At 37.9% G+C, this 19966-nt stretch overlaps 1 protein-coding gene across 1 annotated transcript; it reads right to left on the reverse strand.

The window, feature by feature from the left end:
• Positions 1-491: 491 nt before the first annotated feature.
• LOC135479219 (ras-related protein Rap-2c-like) lies at positions 492-19781 on the reverse strand. Its single transcript, XM_064759013.1, has 2 exons — positions 18890-19781; positions 492-2413 (listed from the first exon to the last, which is right to left on the reverse strand). The coding sequence occupies exon 1, from the start codon at positions 19459-19461 to the stop codon at positions 18901-18903; it is 561 nt and encodes a 186-aa protein (XP_064615083.1). The 5' UTR covers positions 19462-19781; the 3' UTR covers positions 492-2413; positions 18890-18900.
• Positions 19782-19966: the final 185 nt, after the last annotated feature.

Below are 19966 nucleotides of genomic sequence, written 5' to 3' on the forward strand. Positions count from 1 at the left end.
AGAGCCACCACTTAAGTCACATGATCAAGTTATCTAAGATTTTCTACAACTTTCAGATGTACCTGCACATGTAGCTGGATCACATGGTTTAATAATTTTTCTTGTCAAAACAAACAACCCTTTCTGTATTCATTTCAAAAGAGCTCTAAAATTCTCTCCAGTGTGTTACCATAGTTACTGGTAAACTAAATTGCCAATGGTGTCAAAACCTGTTTCAATGGTCTGACTGCATACTGATCACTAATTATCTCATTATTGTATATCATGATCATTTTATCATTATCAATATCACAAGTACAACCCATTTGTTGGTGCATTTTAATCGATTAATATGACGCACAAGCAAATCGTTAGGAGTTGTTACTCTAACTTATATTCACTTTGAGGACATCACCTTGCATTTATAACAAAAAAAAAATTGGACACAGAAGAAAATTAAAAAAAAGTCCAAAAAAAAAAAAAAAAAAAACCATAAAAATATAAGGAATATCTTTCAGGATGTACAGGTTACAGAGTAAATTTGGCATGAGCCCAAATGAAATTCACATGATCATCTACAGTTATACTCCATCATCCTGAGGCCTCCAAATCCGGGATTGTTATACTGTTTGTTTTGTAACAGACTTAAGGCCAAGTACAAACAGTACATGTGTTCATGTATCAAAACAAACAAATCAGACATTTATCACTGTGCATGTACATCATGCTTCAGTCCAAAAAGCCCACAAGTAAAAAATTAGAGGAAAATGTGGATGGCCACCTGTCATTACTGCTGTTCTTACAGAAAAAAAAATTGAGAGTCAAGGGATATGCCTTCAGCCATTGCTGGATAAAGGCAACTGATAACAGCAAAAAAGCAGGATTGTAAATGGTTCAAGTACATAGTAAATCTGTCAGAAAGCGAATTCATATTTCTCTGAATGTCTACAATGGCCTCTGTAAGAAAATCTTACAAGTATTTCTATGCTACTCCCAACACAAATAGCTGTTAACTGCATATGTACGCTTGAAGACATCTCAGATATTAAATGAACTAGACGTTCATACATAATAAGGCTGAATTAAAATATAAAAGAATAAATAGTGGCACAGACTATTTAAGGTTAACAGTTACCCAGAGTAAGACTGATAATGAAGCAGAGTAAAGGCTGATAATGAAGAAGAGTAAAGACTGATACTGAAACAGCGTGAAGTTGATAATTGACAGAGAATTTGTTTAAATAATAACACCTGGCAAGGCTGATAATGGCAACAATACAGGCTGATAATGACACAATGCCAGGTAAATAATGACAGAGTAAAGGTGATAATGACACTGGGCTGGTTGATACAACCGACCGCAAGGCAAGCGCCAAAAAAATGGTTTACATTTGGTTGGTACAAAATGAGTTGAACCAGAATTAAAAACTGTGCATGAGGGGATGGAAACAGTTATTGCTAGACTTTCCTTTTCAACACAGAGGCATATAAAGCAATAAACCATAACACCAAAACTGACAGGAACATGCATTTCACTTAATTGAAGATCTGTCCAGGCTGGATCTACCATGTAGATACCTCCAAGTGAGGCTTCGTAATTCCGGTTTTTAAAAGACACAGGGTCTCGGGATTGAGATCTGACATGCAAGTCTGCTTACATAACATATCCAATAGATGGAAACAGTCGAGAAGGCAGACACTGGCAATGACAGTGACGTAGGAACTCCCAGGCCTTGACAACCACTGACAGGTTTTCAGCTGTACGAGGAACAGTAGCCGAAAACTGAAGTCACAGACAGGAAGCTTATACGAAGCTGTGAATTAATTAAATTAAGCTTACATGTACATGTATATTCACATGAATTCTGAAACTAATCGGTGACTGTTGCTTCATTTTCTTCTTTTCGGGGACTGAGACTTTTGTCATTGTTAGAGTGATCGTTCTTCATGTATTCTGTTCTTATTGTCGTTGTGCACGCAAAATATAATAATATCCAAGTGTTAAATGTCACTTGTGGAGAACGGGCTTATTTGTTTTTTTCTTCTGTGAGCTCTTTTAAAATCAGAGCTAAGAAACTTCCAGTTTGCTGAGGTTTAATAATCATGTGACTTACTGGATGACTTAACAAATCCAATACAGGACATGACCGAGTCAAAATGACGCCCAATCATACTTCTAATCCTGAAAACAGCAGCTACTACATACACACAGATGCGTGATTCGGTCAGACTTCCCACAATGCATCATCATCCTCATCCTGACAGCTGGTTTGCCACAAGGAAATATTCATCTGTGACTGTCTCAATCTTCAAACAGGGCACTCTCAGTCACCATGATCCACTCTCAGCCACACATGGATGTCCATGTGTGTAACGTGTACTCAAGAATGGCGTCTCTGGTATGAAAAAGGCTGGTAAAAAAGTATGGATGAATCTGTAAAGAACAAAGACACAAGACCCAAATTAGTCAAAACTGAAATGAAACTGAAAGCAAATGAATTTACTGAAGTGTTCCACTCATAACAGCCTAAATGATCACAAATTTCAGCCCTCACTAACTTGCCGATTTTTTCCTAATTCTGAGAGTTCAAAGTTTAAAGTGCTGTTTTGAGTTTTGCTTGGAACGTGGAAATGATAATAATAAGTTGAAAATTATAAGTTTCAGCACCAAAAATAGTATTTTCTGACATTAATTTGCCTCTAACAATGCACTTTTGTGAATGAAATTTTTAGGTTATTCAGGGTGTGAAGTCTTTTATTCTTTTTGCTTGCAAACATGTACAAAGTACACGGAAGATTAAATGTTGTCTTCAGTCTAACATACACATTCATGTTCACAAAGTTAAATGTTTTCTAACTGTTTGCATTTCACACATTTCTGGTTAAAAAAAGATATCATATTGCTTAATAAGTTTTGGCCGAAACACAAAATTTGCTATTTCGAGAAAATTAACCAAAATTAATGAGACCTTAATCTCTGAATTTTCAAATATTTCTGTAAAATATCAGTTCCTAATGAGCAGCCCTCTCAATTTACTTTCCATAACCTTTTATTCTTAACCTGGTCACCAGAACTTAGGTGTAAAGCAATATTTTCACAGTAATCATGTACAGGGCATACACTGTACACTATGTTACTTTGTAGATGTACATGTACTTATAAGATTACAGACATGTACTTGCACACTGGCAAGTTGAACTTTGTGTATTTTGTGGCTACAGATTGTACAAATGCCCAATGGGTAATTTACTAATCTAGATTAAATTATGTTTCCATAATATGTCACAAAGTAAACATTTACATGCCTGATAATGACTGGCAACTTTATACCATAGGAGACACACACACAGTGCTGTACATGCATACAGGATAGGCATGTACGAGGGTTATGATGAGGGGGTATCGACTACCCACCATCCTAATTTCACAAAACATCAGGATAAAAACCACGCAGGTTCTTTAAGGTTTCAGAGTATGTACGCATGTACATGTATTAACTAGTAAATGATAATGTGACAAAGATAGACTCTTAACAACACACGAGGAAGTCTACCATGATCATGTTATTAGTATTAAACTACCATTAAGGCTAGCAAAGCCCTGCCCTAATAATGACTCCACCACAGACTACAGCACACACTGTATCTCTGCACGTGCCCCTGACAGCACGGACTGTGAGAGGGTCAGCTAGTTGATACAGATGGAATGAGATAGTAGATTAATGCTATTCCTACACTAATAAATTCAATAAGGTCTTGGTGAGAGCAAATCCACGGGATAGAGCAATATGAGTCATTGCTTCCCCACCTCTCCCTCGCTCCCAACTGCTCTCCCCACCCCACCCTGAATAAGTGGGTCACCTGCAACTAATGACCATGTTGTTGACCCAATATTATAGGTTTCACACTCCCACTGCCATTGATCTACAGCCTTTATGATGTCAGTTTACTTTTCGACACTCTGACCCAGTGACCTCCCTTTGAAGCGACACCAATGGACGTAATGAAGGGAATGCTCTGATAGTTAATTGAATGAAATTGCCACTAATCAGTGGCAATTGGAGTTGTTAATGGAAGAAAACACTGATTAAATGAAAGCAGATTGAATTGACCAGTACAGATATAGCGCGCTGGGTATGCATGGGAGGTATGGTAAGCAATACATTACACGATCAACTGAGGTTAAATCAAACTTCATTTGATCTGTAACTGAAAAAGATGTGCAACAACAACACAAACCAAAGAATGAAATGTCAATGAAATTCTCTTAAAGTTTCAAATTCCATGAATATATGAAGACACATGCATGCACATGAAATGACCAAGTCTTTAAAAGCCTATGAAATCAAAGTGTATCCCACATTCCCACCTCCGGCTTTGTTTCATTCATGTCAGAGGCCTGTATCACAACAAAGCTTGCACCTTAATACACCTTAACAACAAAAATGTACACACATGTACACAGAGAACAACAGACCTACACTCTGTTCAGTCTACATATAAATGGTACAATGTAACATTTGTGTGTGCGGGGGGGGGGGGGGGGGGGGGAGTGTTTCTTTCCAAAGCTTGGAAATAAGCAGCAGGAAAAGAACAATGGCCTGCATCAAGGGGTTCTAATTACAGATATTCACTTAGAAATTCATGGAACTTTCCATCCATTAATAATCCCGCAGTAAAGAGTTTGGTGAAAAGTCGCGTAAAACCAAATGTGATTACAACAGTAAGGCATATCGCTTCATGAGATTTTCATGCAGCGTATAACAGGGTTATAGGTTTGTGCTAGGCTTTTAAAAGTCCCACAGGTAATACACTTTGGAACAACTGGGTGATAAACATTTGTTTCCAGCACGTTATTTTAAGTGATGATGAAAGTTAAAACATGCTACTAAATTTGACATCCGTATTTCGTATTACCCTGGCATAATTTTAAGACCATCAACAGTAAATAATAGGACCATGACATACATACATGTACATGTACAAATATTAAGACTTCAAGTGAGGGCACACATGTACATGTACAAATACTAGACTTCAAGTGAGGACACACATGTACATGTACAAATACTAGACTTCAAGTGAGGACACACATGTACATGTACAAATACTAGACTTCAAGTGAGGGCACACATGTACATGTACAAATACTAGACTTCAAGTGAGGACACACATGTACATGTACAAATACTAGACTTCAAGTGAGGGCACACATGTACATGTACAAATACTAGACTTCAAGTGAGGGCACACATGTACATGTACAAATACTAGACTTCAAGTGAGGACACATGTACATGTACAAATACTAGACTTCAAGTGAGGACACACATGTACATGTACAAATACTAGACTTCAAGTGAGGACACACATGTACATGTACAAATACTAGACTTCAAGTGAGGGCACACATGTACATGTACAAATACTAGACTTCAAGTGAGGGCACACATGTACATGTACAAATGCTAGACTTCAAGTGAGAGCACACATGTACATGTATGCATGTATCTCTACATTTACCTGCCCCATTAAGGCCTTGATTATATATCCCTTTTACAAGCAGGTAAAGTGTACAATCCTGCAGCTGTAATTCTTCAACCTTTTCACACGTTTGCAAGGCGTTTATTTAATCATATTCTGAAGGCACTTTTCTGTGCTGACTGATACAATTATACTTTTTATGAAGCCCAAAATCAAACAAAATCAAAAGAGTTGCACGGAAACTTGCTTTTCACTGGTGACATGTTGAGGAATTAGTGTACGTAGGTGCATGAATAAGACTCTTCTCACAGGTACACATAAATGTATATTATACACAGGCAGATGTCAGAGACAAACAATGCAATCTGGCCTCAGTATAATTGGTGAAGCAAACTGAGGGATAAGTGTTTACTGTATCTATGTACTATACACAGGCAGATGTCAGAGACAAACAATGCAATCTGGCCTCAGTATAATTGGTGAAGCAAACTGAGGGGATAAGTGTATACAGTACCTATGTACTATACACAGGCAGATGTCAGAGACAAACAATGCAATCTGGCCTCAGTATAATTGGTGAAGCAAACTGAGGGGATAAGTGTATACAGTACCTATGTACTATACACAGGCAGATGTAAGAGACAAACAATGCAATCTGGCCTCAGTATAATTGGTGAAGCAAACTGAAGGGATAAGTGTATACAGTACCTATGTACTATACACAGGCAGATGTCAGAGACAAACAATGCAATCTGGCCTCAGTATAATTGGTGAAGCAAACTGAGGGGATAAGTGTATACAGTACCTATGTACTATACACAGGCAGATGTAAGAGACAAACAATGCAATCTGGCCTCAGTATAATTGGTGAAGCAAACTGAGGGGATAAGTGTATACAGTACCTATGTACTATACACAGGCAGATGTCAGAGACAAACAATGCAATCTAGCCTCAGTACAATTGGTGAAGCAAACTGAAGGGATAAGTGTATACAGTACCTATGTACTATACACAGGCAGATGTCAGAGACAAACAATGCAATCTGGCCTCAGTATAATTGGTGAAGCAAACTGAGGGGATAAGTGTATACAGTACCTATGTACTATACACAGGCAGATGTAAGAGACAAACAATGCAATCTAGCCTCAGTACAATTGGTGAAGCAAACTGAAGGGATAAGTGTATACTGTACCTATGTACTATACACAGGCAGATGTCAGAGACAAACAATGCAATCTGGCCTCAGTATAATTGGTGAAGCAAACTGAGGGGATAAGTGTATACTGTATCTATGTACTATACACAGGCAGATGTCAGAGACAAACAATGCAATCTGGCCTCAGTATAATTGGTGAAGCAAACTGAAGGGATAAGTGTATACAGTACCTATGTACTATACACAGGCAGATGTCAGAGACAAACAATGCAATCTGGCCTCAATATAATTGGTGAAGCAAACTGAGGGGATAAGTGTATACAGTACCTATGTACTATACACAGGCAGATGTCAGAGACAAACAATGCAATCTGGCCTCAGTATAATTGGTGAAGCAAACTGAAGGGATAAGTGTATACAGTACCTATGTACTATACACAGGCAGATGTCAGAGACAAACAATGCAATCTGGCCTCAGTATAATTGGTGAAGCAAACTGAGGGGATAAGTGGATACAGTACCTATGTACTATACACAGGCAGATGTCAGAGACAAACAATGCAATCTGGCCTCAGTATAATTGGTGAAGCAAACTGAGGGGATAAGTGTATACAGTATCTATGTACTATACACAGGCAGATGTCAGAGACAAACAATGCAATCTGGCCTCAGTATAATTGGTGAAGCAAACTGAGGGGATAAGTGTATACTGTACCTATGTACTATACACAGGCAGATGTCAGAGACAAACAATGCAATCTGGCCTCAGTATAATTGGTGAAGCAAACTGAGGGGATAGGTGTATACAGTACCTATGTACTATACACAGGCAGATGTAAGACACAAACAATGCAATCTGGCCTCAGTATAATTGGTGAAGCAAACTGAGGGGATAAGTGGATACAGTACCTATGTACTATACACAGGCAGATGTCAGAGACAAACAATACAATCTGGCCTCAGTATAATTGGTGAAGCAAACTGAGGGGATAAGTGTATACAGTACCTATGTACTATACACAGGCAGATGTCAGAGACAAACAATGCAATCTGGCCTCAGTATAATTGGTGAAGCAAACTGAGGGGATAAGTGTATACAGTACCTATGTACTATACACAGGCAGATGTCAGAGACAAACAATGCAATCTGGCCTCAGTATAATTGGTGAAGCAAACTGAGGGGATAAGTGTATACAGTACCTATGTACTATACACAGGCAGATGTCAGAGACAAACAATGCAATCTGGCCTCAGTATAATTGGTGAAGCAAACTGAGGGGATAAGTGTATACATGTACACACTTATGTTCTTCACGTACAGGGTCAGGTGAAGTAAGTCAACCATGACCCATGTGGTCAGGCGGTTCCCTGAAGGTGTTAGGAAATTTTGACATTCATTCATTATAGCATAAAGCTCGGGGTGTTTGAGACCTAGATGACTCATGAATATGTTTAGAGTGAGTCAATGTATTCCGTTCAGAGACACTCTACATGTATCTTTGTTTTAAACATTTTAAAAAGTGTTTCAAATTTTTTAATGACATCACACATTATAATCGTCAAGGAAAATAAACAACAGAAAATGTTTACTCTGTTATCAACAGTGCTGAGAATTAGAAAAGTTCATTACAAAAATGTAGGCAGCTAATTTCAAAAATATGTGCAAATAAAATTTTAGTCAACTTACAACTGTAATAAATTAATTTACTATAAATTCCAAAGTACTCAGCTACCGTGACAACCTAAGAGATCTTCTGGCAGCCTACTTTACCTTGCCCATTTACAGAGCCTTATGGCACTCTACATAAAGACTGATAATCCGTATACCCTAAATGACCTAAAATTTTGTCCATGACCAACTTACTCAATTTACTGTATTCTGAGAATTCTAATGACTCTAGAAAAGTACTTAAAGGCTGGTTTGGAAGGTATTATGATATCCTGCTGGAAAAACATATTTTTAAGCACCAAAAATGATATTTTCTAATGTTTATTTGCCTCTAAAAATGTACTTTTGTTGGCGAAAATTGGGGTCATTTAAGGCACAGATAATTATACATACAGAACATAGACAATGAGATCTTTAATAATTCATTCATTCATATCTGTCTGGACATTAATTAGAATACACTCATAAGTCCTTCTCTAATCTACAACCTTACTCTGATAAATCCCCACCTGGTATTAATTGTACCTTTACTTTGCATGTATTTGTACAAAGATGTGCAGTAAGTGATTTAATTTGGTCACACAGTGACTACTAATGTGTGCACAGAGTACTGTTAACCAGACTGTCCCACAGGCCTCTTTACATGTACCTGACAGTCAATCAGTGTGCTAGCAACACCAATTCTACTTTGTGTTTTAAGGGCCAACATTAAAAAAAAACCAGAAAGTGGAATAAAAATAAAACTGAAAATTCTCCTTTTTATATTGTGATGTTTTTCAAGATTTTCCAAACATGTAAATAAGTTCTTTTCAAGTGTAAATAAAAAAAGAAAAGAAGAAGTTTAAAATGATGTGGCCTTAACAGTATTAGGTACTTCTTTCCGTCTCTCTGAAAGTTTCTCGAGACCAATCATACTTACTAATATTTCAACCTTTTGGCATGTTTGCAAGGTGTATATTCTGAAGGCATCATTCTCTGTTAAGTGATAAAATTATACTTTTTGTGTAGCCCTGAAATTGGCCAATCCAACCAGTGTAGTTTTGTCTCCAAAAATCATATTTAACATGAGCATAAACTAAAAGTTGGTCTTCCATATGCGGAAAGGTTGACGAGTTAGGTATATGTACATAAAGTTCTATGTACAGTTGCCGCACAAAATAACTTGATTAGATGTACAATTATAACGTTATACAAGGATTGCAAATTATGCAAACCTTAATATCACTGGAGAGAGCAGCTGTTGTAATTTGATCCATAAACTATTTCATAATACGCGTGATAATGCAAGATCAACATCAAATTAAAAACACAACTAGAAGATGTTTCAATTTTTTTCACTTTATAAATTCCATCTTGTCTAATATTGTTTAATATGTTCATGTCAGGCATCCCTCCTGCACATTCATGGAATGCGAAGTACATGTATATGTATGATTGATTTTAATACACAATTTAGTACGCAAGCATGCAATCTTAACATGGACTTTTTTGTTTTTCAGGGGCTTAATGGAAGAACAAATGTTATAATGGAACATTTTAATGACAGAAGTTCATTGCCTCCTGTGATGAAAAAGCAGGTGTCCTATATTTAAGTAAAATACACCTGTGTACACTGTACATGACTTTCATGGTTACAACATTTTAAGCCTGATACAAATATATACATGTACACTGTAAACATGCACCATATCTCTATCTCTACATAAAACATCTTTCAAAGGATAGCCCACCTGTAATTTATTAACACACATATATCCACTGTAAAACCTTGCAGGCTTCTATGTACAATCCTTTACTCTAGGCTATGTATATATATATATGCTGTAGTTTACCTGATTTTATCTCCTGTCCATGGACAATCAGATGCAACATAAATCACTTAAGGGAAATGTCCCAAGGTGATACGCTGAGTTTAACTTGAAAAGGTCAATTAACACAGAAGCGTTTGCAAGTGTCTAGATCCACTGTACCATGACAACTGGCTTACAATTTAGAGGTTAGAATGCTCAGAGTGAAGCCTTGCTCTTAAGTATCAGTTTGCAGATGCCACAGTCAGAGCAGTTGAACAGATTTCAGTCAAGACACTTCGTGCACTAATTTCACTTGTACGATGGTGGCCAGCATTATTCCGGGAGGAAACTGGTGAAAACACATGACCATCCACAGGCTGCTGGCAGACCTTCCCATGTACAGCCTGAGAGGAAACCAGCAAGACCTCAACTTGAACTCACAGCGACCGAATTGGCAAGAGGCTCCTGGGTCATTGCAGCGTGCTGGCGCGCTAACACCCTCGGCCACAAAGGCCCCACAACACATTATCCAAAAAAAGATGACTTTTATTGTCTGTTTTACCTTACAAATCAAATAATTAAAATTTTTCACCACATTCAAGTCATCTTTTATGGATTTGCAGGACCATGCCATAAATCAAACAAGTACACTGACTTTATACAATAACTTTGTGTACATATGATACACCATATGTTTACATTTGTAAACATTGTGCACATAATGTGTGGGATATACATCAGTTAGGAAACTTTGTGTACATATTTTTTTTTTTTTTTTTTTTTTGGATTGGTGTTTTACGCCGTACTCAAGAATATTTCACTTACACGACGGCGGCCAGCATTATGGTGGGTGGAAACCGGGCAGAGCCCGGGGGAAACCCACGACCATCCGCAGGTTGCTGGCAGACCTTCCCACTTACGGCCGGAGAGGAAGCCAGCATGAGCTGGACTTGAACTCACAGCGACCGCATTGGTGAGAGACTCCTGGGTCATTACGCTGCGCTAGCGCGCTAACCGACTGAGCCACGGAGGCCCCTTGTGTACATATGATACACCATATGTTTACATTTGTAAACATTGTGCACATAATGTGTGGATATACATCAGTTAGGGAAACTTTGTGTGCATATGATACACCATATGTTTACATTTGTAAACATTGTACACATAATGTGTGGATATACATCAGTTAGGAAACTTTGTGCACATATGATACACCATATGTTGACATTTGTAAACATTGTACACATAATGTGTGGATATACATCAGTTAGGAAACTTTGTGCACATATGATACACCATATGTTTACATTTGTAAACATTGTACACATAATGTGTGGATATACATCAGTTAGGAAACTTTGTGTACATATGATACACCATATGTTTACATTTGTAAACATTGTACACATAATGTGTGGATATACATCAGTTAGGAAACTTTGGGTACATATGATACACTGTATGTTTATATTTATAAACATTGTACACCTCATGTGTTGATATACTTCTGTTAGGAAACTTTGTGTATGTATGATACACTGTATGTTTACATTTGTAAACATTATACAACTGATGTGTTGATATACTTCAATTAGGAAACTTTATGCACCTAATGCACTCCTGTCTGGATATACTTCAATTAGGAAAATTTGTGTATGTATGATACACTGTATGTTTACATTTGTAAACATTATACAACTGATGTGTTGATATACTTCAATTAGGAACTTTATTGCACCTATGACACACTGTACTGTATGTTTACATTAGTAAACATTGTACAACTGATCAGTGGATTTGCTGTAGTAAGACACTTTTTGGACATGTATAATGTTGTACACTGCACAGATTTGTAAGCACTGCTCTATTCCTTTGTCCAGTAAATAAATATATATTTGATCAATGCTAAGAACTCTTTTAGCCATGTTGTACAAACCCTGCACAAATTTATATTACAAGGTGATGCTACATGTTTTCACAGAGTTGTTCTACATGTATCATGTTCCACATTCTGCATTATGGCCGAACATTTGCAGCAAATTATCTCACACCTACTTACAGCTATGCGGTTGTGCAATGTCTATTCCACATTTCTAAAAATGCACAATGCACACATTCCAGAGAAGGCACGCATGTTTTTAGAGAGTGTCTGAAGTCTTTGTTTTTGTTGACAGTAATACAAATACATGGAGGTGTATCTCTTCTTTCTCTGTTACAAATATGTAAGCATGATGTTGAAGGTTGAGGACTGTATGTGGATACTTCCACGCAACACATATGTACAATGTGCAACTGTGTCTGTATCTGCTTCATCGTGCTGCAGATCTGAATGCATCAAGGTCAAACCATGCCAAAAAGAAGAGCTGTAAAGTCAGAAAAAAAAAACAAAAAGTCTCAAAGCGTCGTGCGCGCTCTACCTGACATGTTGTCACCCCAGCCTATATCAGCTAAACAAAATCAGTGGGTTTTATCCTTGGCAGGAATCTGTATTTTGCTTGAGAAATGCTGCATATAGAGCGCAGTCAAATCGAAGAGGTATCACTCCTATCAGAAGAGACCCACATTTACATGCACCGGATGCCAGGAGTAAAATGTCAGGAAGAATCTTATGAAGAGAGGCGTTAACATTTGCACACCATACATGTATGGGCAATCGACACACAGACAACTGGCCTTTCTACGTTTAGCCTATATATACTACAGACCCAGTTATTTTGCTCTGTCTGTGTTTCACATGAAGAACAGGGACATGTGCTCACAGTCAAGTGGAGTCCTGACATCCTTGAAAGTGAGATCCGTGTTAAAACCACAGGTCCAGTTGTACATGGCAATGCAACTGTCATTAGGCTTTCAGCGGCCAGCATTTTCAATTTTACAGTCACACTGTAATCAAACAGGTACACTGAACAGTGAACATATTTTAAAACTGCCTCGATATTGGCCCATATTGGTATGAAATGTAAAAAGTTGCCCCAATGGCTTAAAGCTGCATTAATTACATGCACAGGCATTTAGCCTTGAAGGCATGTGCTGCACATACGTTACATGACCTCAAATTTAACACCAAAAAGTGCGTTTTTAGGCAAGTTAATGAAAGTCATAAAATACTACTTTTTGCCCCCACCTTTTGAAAAAACTTCAAAAAGTCTTTCTAAGACAAACAAACTTGTCAGAATCATGCAAAATATGCAGATGTGTCATGGGAGATATTTTAGGTTCTATATACGTGAATACTTTAATGTCACTATATACACTGCGAGCAGAGAATATTACAAGAGAAGTTCATCCTGAATACAAGCTACGTAATTTATAAAAAGGACTACATATATTATATTCCTGCACATGTACTGATCATCATCAAGGGTTCCACAGCCATCTGTAACCCTCATCACCCTTTGTCATACCAGCATATGAGGGTATACAGGCCTGCATTACCCATGTGTTTGAGACCCAAGTATGCACATGACTGACAGACAGTCAGCCACCAACATGTGGAAATGGACATGCAATTAGGGAGTCAGGAGGACAGTGTGAAATCCACATCTGTCAGTCTGTACATGGCTGACACCATGTGGTGATATATTTCATAGTGAAGCAGATCTGTGCAGTGAGCCATCAATGTGTCATCAATCATGTACAAATGTCATGACTTTAAATGTAAAAATGATTATTTTCCAATACAAAGAATCCAGTAGCACATTGTTACAACAGGCAGAGAAAATAGGGGATTAACTGGAACATGTGTACTGACTGCTAGTAGAAGTCAGAAAACAACAAATGACACACAGAGAGACACAAAGTTACAATTAAACTTTCTTAGAAGTAGTCATGGTATTATTGTTATCAAAGACTCTCACTCACATTATCTATAAGGATTTGCTACGTAACATTTTCCTCTTCAGTTTAAAAAAAATTAAGGATTTATGCCCATGTGATCATGATAAAAGGCACAATATACTGTATATGAAGAATTAATTGTACAATATTCATGTTCAGTAATGTAATTTTATGTCTGTAGATCAAACTTATGTTCGTTCCTTCATTAAAAGCAAAAAGGTTTCAAATGAGGATTTAAAAAGGTTTGATGAAGTAATGTGAGGTAAGAAAATCTTTTCCCATGGATGATCAACTGTCATCTTTCATGGCCTTGCATTCAGTTGTACTGTAATGATCTAATGAGGGAGAGATGTACATAAGACATACATACTTTACATGTACTGTTACACTTTTCACTCAGAGTTTATTTATGGATATTTTTTTATGACACCATTTGATCCAGACCGATAACATTGACATGGCATTTACACACTACACATGTAACTCGCACGTACATGTAGGCAGATGGCTAAGTTAGTCAGGTTCAAGGATGAGAATCTTTTCCATGCAAATCAGCTGGAATTTCCTCCACTAGCTGATCCTCAGTAGTCAAAACCATTAGTTCTAGCCATTTTGCTCAAAGATTCGATACTTGACAATCATGATTTCCCTGAAATCAGCTGATCAGCTGAAAATTTTCATCTCTGTAGGGTACAGGTACTTGTATGTACTGACAACAGAGGAAAGCAATGCAGATCCAATTTCAACTAAATATTGTTCCACAACAACCTTTATACATTTATGTACACACCCTGTTCGGGTCTATGAATCTTTGCTTTACAACAAAGCAGATGCTTTTGCCAGCATCCAGCTAAACCACACAGAAGAGTAACTCAGGAAGGAAATCAGCCGATATGTACAGCAGAGTTCACCATGGTGAAGTTCATGTACCTACACACAGTACTGTGCGTTGTTCTAACACTGCATCCTGAAAGTGTTATGCTCAAAATATCCATTTGAACCGAGGGAAACCGAGGCGGACGTTTAGGATGGAAATTAAGCCAGCGAAACATGCATCAAGAACTTTGTATGAATAATAATGAAACTTCACAACTAAGTCAAAATTTTGGATCGGAAGTTGGTTGATGTAATGAGAAGAAGTCACTTCCACCTATACATGAAGGTATTCTCTATGATTCAATCTGCAAGTACATGTACATGTAACACTTGGATATTTCCATGTACATGTACACACAAGCCTGAAACTAAGGAGGAGAACAAAGTCAATGTACTACCCCAAATCTTCGACCTTTTCAACCTCTAATTTCTCGAATGCAGTCTTTCCAGTGAAATTTATACATACAATTATTATGAAAATAATGCTAAAAGGATTTGCTTGTGTCACCAAAGATGACAAGCCTACAAAAACTGTGCAAATATTTTCTCTACAACCAACAGTCCTCACAAAAATTAAATGTTTCAAAATATTGGTTGCAGAGGTAGTTGAAAAAGTTGAAGTATTAGGGTATACCCCTTCATATTAAAACTGACAGGGGTCATCATTACTGTTTAGTTCGTGACAAAACTGTCACTTTACACTAAAAGTGGGTACAGTAGTTGGACAATTTGCCAATCCTGCCATGCACCAAATGAAAACTTTTTTCCAGGATCAACTGACACAGTTTAAACAAGGTGAAGACATCTGAAATATTCAAATCATGTTAATGGCACATGCCTTAGGGCTCTTCTCGATTCCCCCCCCCCCCCAACCCCCATAATTCTGGCAATTGGAGTATAAGTGAAATATTCTTAAGTATGGCGTCAAACACCAATCCTATAACATGTACATACATAACTTAAGCTCACAATGCAGAAACCATCAGTATTTGTATACATGTAGATGTCCATGTGCCCCGAATATATATGCATGCAGTCTCCATTACATCACGAATATTCTTCATCCACATTGCTTGTACTCCGCATAACACATCAGCTTTTATAACCTGTCCCAGTCACATAACACTGTATCAGTAGGATTCATGCACGTATGTATAGCCAGACAGCCAGTGTAGCTTTTGTATGGAAGTACAATACATGTACCTCCATATATAAATTTTGTACAACCACATTAGACTGTATTTCCGTACTGCTGTACTGTGTACACATCAGTACACAACAGTAGTGAGACATGTTAATGTGCTGAGCTAGTGCACCTCAAAACCACTCAGCTGTGGTCCATTAGCTCCAGCACCTACATATAGGGTACAGACAAGTGCAGCCCAGGAGCCACAGTGGTCTACTATACTCATTAGTGAGGACACATGGAATAAACTGATGAACGGCTACAATATAGCCATACTATCTACATGTACCTAAATGTACATGTGAAAAACAGAGCAGAGATGGCCGAGTCCTTTTGTCCCAGGATGTGGCCATCCTTAGAAAGTTTTTGCTGGGCATAACCCAACCCTTACAAAATAAACTTAGGGTTGTTGTTCAGTCAGGAATTCACCATTTTTATTTTTACTTAGGAAAGAGAGAAATAATACTGAAAAAAATTTTTTAAAGAAACCAAACAAACTTCCAAATCACAATATACTCTTTAGAGTAGTTCCCTTTTTCGGACCTTCTGTGGTGTCACGTCCGACAAACACATTTTTAATGCAGCCTGAATGGTATGACTGAGAATAAATATGGTAATTCAGACAGGCCAGCAATCAACTTTGTTGACTATGGCCACATAGATACCAAACTGTCAAACTACATGCATGCATACAAATTGCAGTTTAAACCGTTGTGAGAAATAACACATGTCCAGTGAATAATGGCAGGGCCATATCTAGTACCATTTCAGTTCCAGAAAATGTTTGGGCTCCTAAGCTGTTGTGCTGCCAAACACATAATATTGAACAAAAATATGATGGTTTACCAATTAAATGTTTTGACACAAGCCCCCTTCAGTCACAAACCTAAAAGCTCTCAGAAAACATGCATGGTCACAGAGTCACAGTTTAGGTATCGTTAGCTACACACGCCACGTGTATGTTGTCAGAACTTACACATACCAGAGAACATGAAACTACATGTACAAGTACATGTATGATGTAAGTCTAACTGACCAGTTAACAGTATAAAAGTGAATGCACATGTAAGTGGGAAGAAGTGCAATGCCCATACAGTATGCATACATGTATTACGATATATAGGTACTTGTACATATAAATGTATACATACATGTACATGCTTTATAAACATAACAATGGCTAAACAAATATTGTTACATGTACATGTCAATAAAGAGGTTCATGTGCATATGTGTAAGCCGTTCACTGAGAACAGTGAGTATAGCAGGTGCTGAACACAGGTACATAAATGCAAAAAACTTGGCCTTTTAGCAGAAAGTGGATTACATGTGAATGTCACTGTGTTTCTAGTTTCTAGTGTTACATGTACACATGTACACGTAAGTTTTGCAATAGGTTATTTCAAAAGCTATAATAATAACAACCTTCTTTATGCCAGGCTCACATAGTGTTTGTGTGTGTTGTGTGGATCGGGAGCGAGGCTGGGCGTGTGTGTGGGGGGGAGGAGTGGGGGAGGTTGTTGGGGGTAAGAATGAATCCAGATACCTGTACTGAAGTTCCTGCCAATACAGGCAAGAATTACCCTTTCTAGAACACCTAGAAACTAACCCAGCCATAGAGGATTTCAAACGGTGGAGAGTACATGTAAGTACGAGAGGCAGAGCTCTTATATCTCCTCTACCAATGTTGTGACAGAGAATGACAATAACCAAGCCCTTTCAAAACTTTACGACGACGTATATTTGTCAAAATTTATTTCAGCTTAACACCGCATAAGCCGCTTCAAAGCCATAACGTGAACAAATATTTTTTACAAGCACTAATTCACCCACCATTCATATGCTTAAAATGAGACAAGTAAACAGGCATAGCTATTCACTATACACTGCATTTACTCTACATGGCTAGCATTACATAAATGTATACACATGACTTCATTATGTCACAATGGCATACACACATGCACTGGTATCATTAATGAGATTACATGAACGTGTAATGCATGGATGTCTTAATGATGCCATAAAATTTTTACTTCGCCATGAACTTGTAGCACAGTTTGAGGTGCACAGTGTTGCGTGTGTGTCCTACAATAAGTACAAAAGACTCTGTATCACTGTATCACAGATTATGTGACACAGATTATATAGGAGCAGTTCCTATGTCTGCACATACAGTACATGTACTAGACCTGTCATCAGACTACCAATGACAATTCACTACTAGTGTATGGCCATGTGTATTACAAAGATTAAGAACTCCACACACATATACTTGATCAAGTCATTTTTCACTTTTTCCACTTAATATGCACAGCATGTTGTTTGCAAGTTATTCACCACCACATGTTACTTCCCTCCAATAACAGGAGGATACATGTACTACTCACAAATAAAGAGTATAATTTCAAAAAGCTTTCTGAATCAGTTTCACTTAAAACCTATCCTGTAAACCACATTACCTTTTAAAAAAAAGCATTACCACCCAGACATTGCAAGTCTATAAAATAAGTTACAAGAAAATAAATCCACGAAAATTTGTGAAACTTTGGGTCATAAAGCTTAGGTTGCTATCCATAGTTTGAGGCTGACCCACATTTCAGATGTTTACTCTGAAAAACAAATTTTTCACTCAACCAACACCATACCATCTGCCACTGTGCAACGTGATGATCAGAGCAGCCCCAGTTTTACAACTTCCCAAACTTTTAAGTGGAATCATGGTTCAAGTAAACTAAATATTTATTATGAGGATATTTGAAGATCTGCATGTTGAAGGCCACAATGAAGATGTGGCTGACAACAAATGACAATCAGGCCATCATCTATAAGTGTTCAAATTTAATTTAGTTGCGCTAGCTCATACTATTTGAAAGTTCGTTAACTTTTAAATTTCAAAGAACCTCACCATTTAATTCCTCAGAGTATACAGCAGCACCGACCACCCCTCTTCTTGACAGGACTAGTGTTCATCTCTCGAACTATTTCTATGAACACTTCGTTCACATTTTGAGTATTTTTAGCGGATGCCTCTAGAAATGGGCATCCCCACTGTTGAGCCAAACTGCTCGCCTCAGTCGTGGGGACTTCCCTCTGATGTTCTAAGTCACTTTTGTTACCCACAAGTAACATTGGGATTTTTTCTTCACCTTTTACTCGAATGATTTGCTCTCGCATAGTCTTGATGTCTTGGAACGTCTGTAAACTGGTAATGCTGTAGACGATTACAAAACCTTGGCCGTTTTTTATGTACAGGTCCCTCATCGAGGCGAATTGTTCTGTGCCAGCCGTGTCTAATATCTCCAGCACAGACGGAGCGTTGTCTACTTCGATCTCTTTACGGTAAAAATCCTCGATTGTCGGGTCATATTTTTCCATGAACGTCCCAGACACGAATTTGACAGTCAAGGCGCTTTTCCCAACGCCACCACTACCTAACATCACCACTTTGTACTCCCTCATACTGACTATTCCTGCCATAAAGGCTTTTTACCACGCTGGAATTGACTGATCCCAGCCAAGACACACTACAGGAAGAAAAAGAACTGGACACACGGCCGTTTAACTGATTGACTGATTCAAGTGACGAGGAATGTTTCAAAGTTTTCGAAGCCCCTTTCCGGATACGCGTCTCATCCTTAGCCGATCCCTTTTTTGTTGAACAATAAATCATCTACAACAGCGCGGTAAAGTAGTCCATAGGTCAAGATCGGTTTGAAATGGACTCGAAAGCACCAGCGCACGATAGTCAACCTCCCCTGAAAGCTGACAAAAACTTTAGAAAACGACCTTTTCCAACAACCCCCTTTCTCCAGTCGCCATTATGGGTGGGCCTATACGGGTCGTTAATAATTTCCTCCAACACAAGAGAGCTCCACTCACAACTCTACGGAACTGAAAGAAATATCACCATGGGCAAATGAGAAAACAAAACACAGTGACGTTCTAGACAAACTACCAGGCGGAAAAGTATGTGATTTTTGTG

Source organism: Liolophura sinensis, chromosome 12, assembly GCF_032854445.1.
Source record: "Liolophura sinensis isolate JHLJ2023 chromosome 12, CUHK_Ljap_v2, whole genome shotgun sequence".
Classification (NCBI taxonomy): Eukaryota; Metazoa; Mollusca; class Polyplacophora; order Chitonida; family Chitonidae; genus Liolophura; species Liolophura sinensis.

What these genes read in the sequence shown, in the direction of transcription:
- LOC135479219 (XM_064759013.1), bottom strand. Translation starts at nt 19,461, where the DNA reads ATGGCAGGAATAGTCAGTATGAGGGAGTACAAAGTGGTGATGTTAGGT.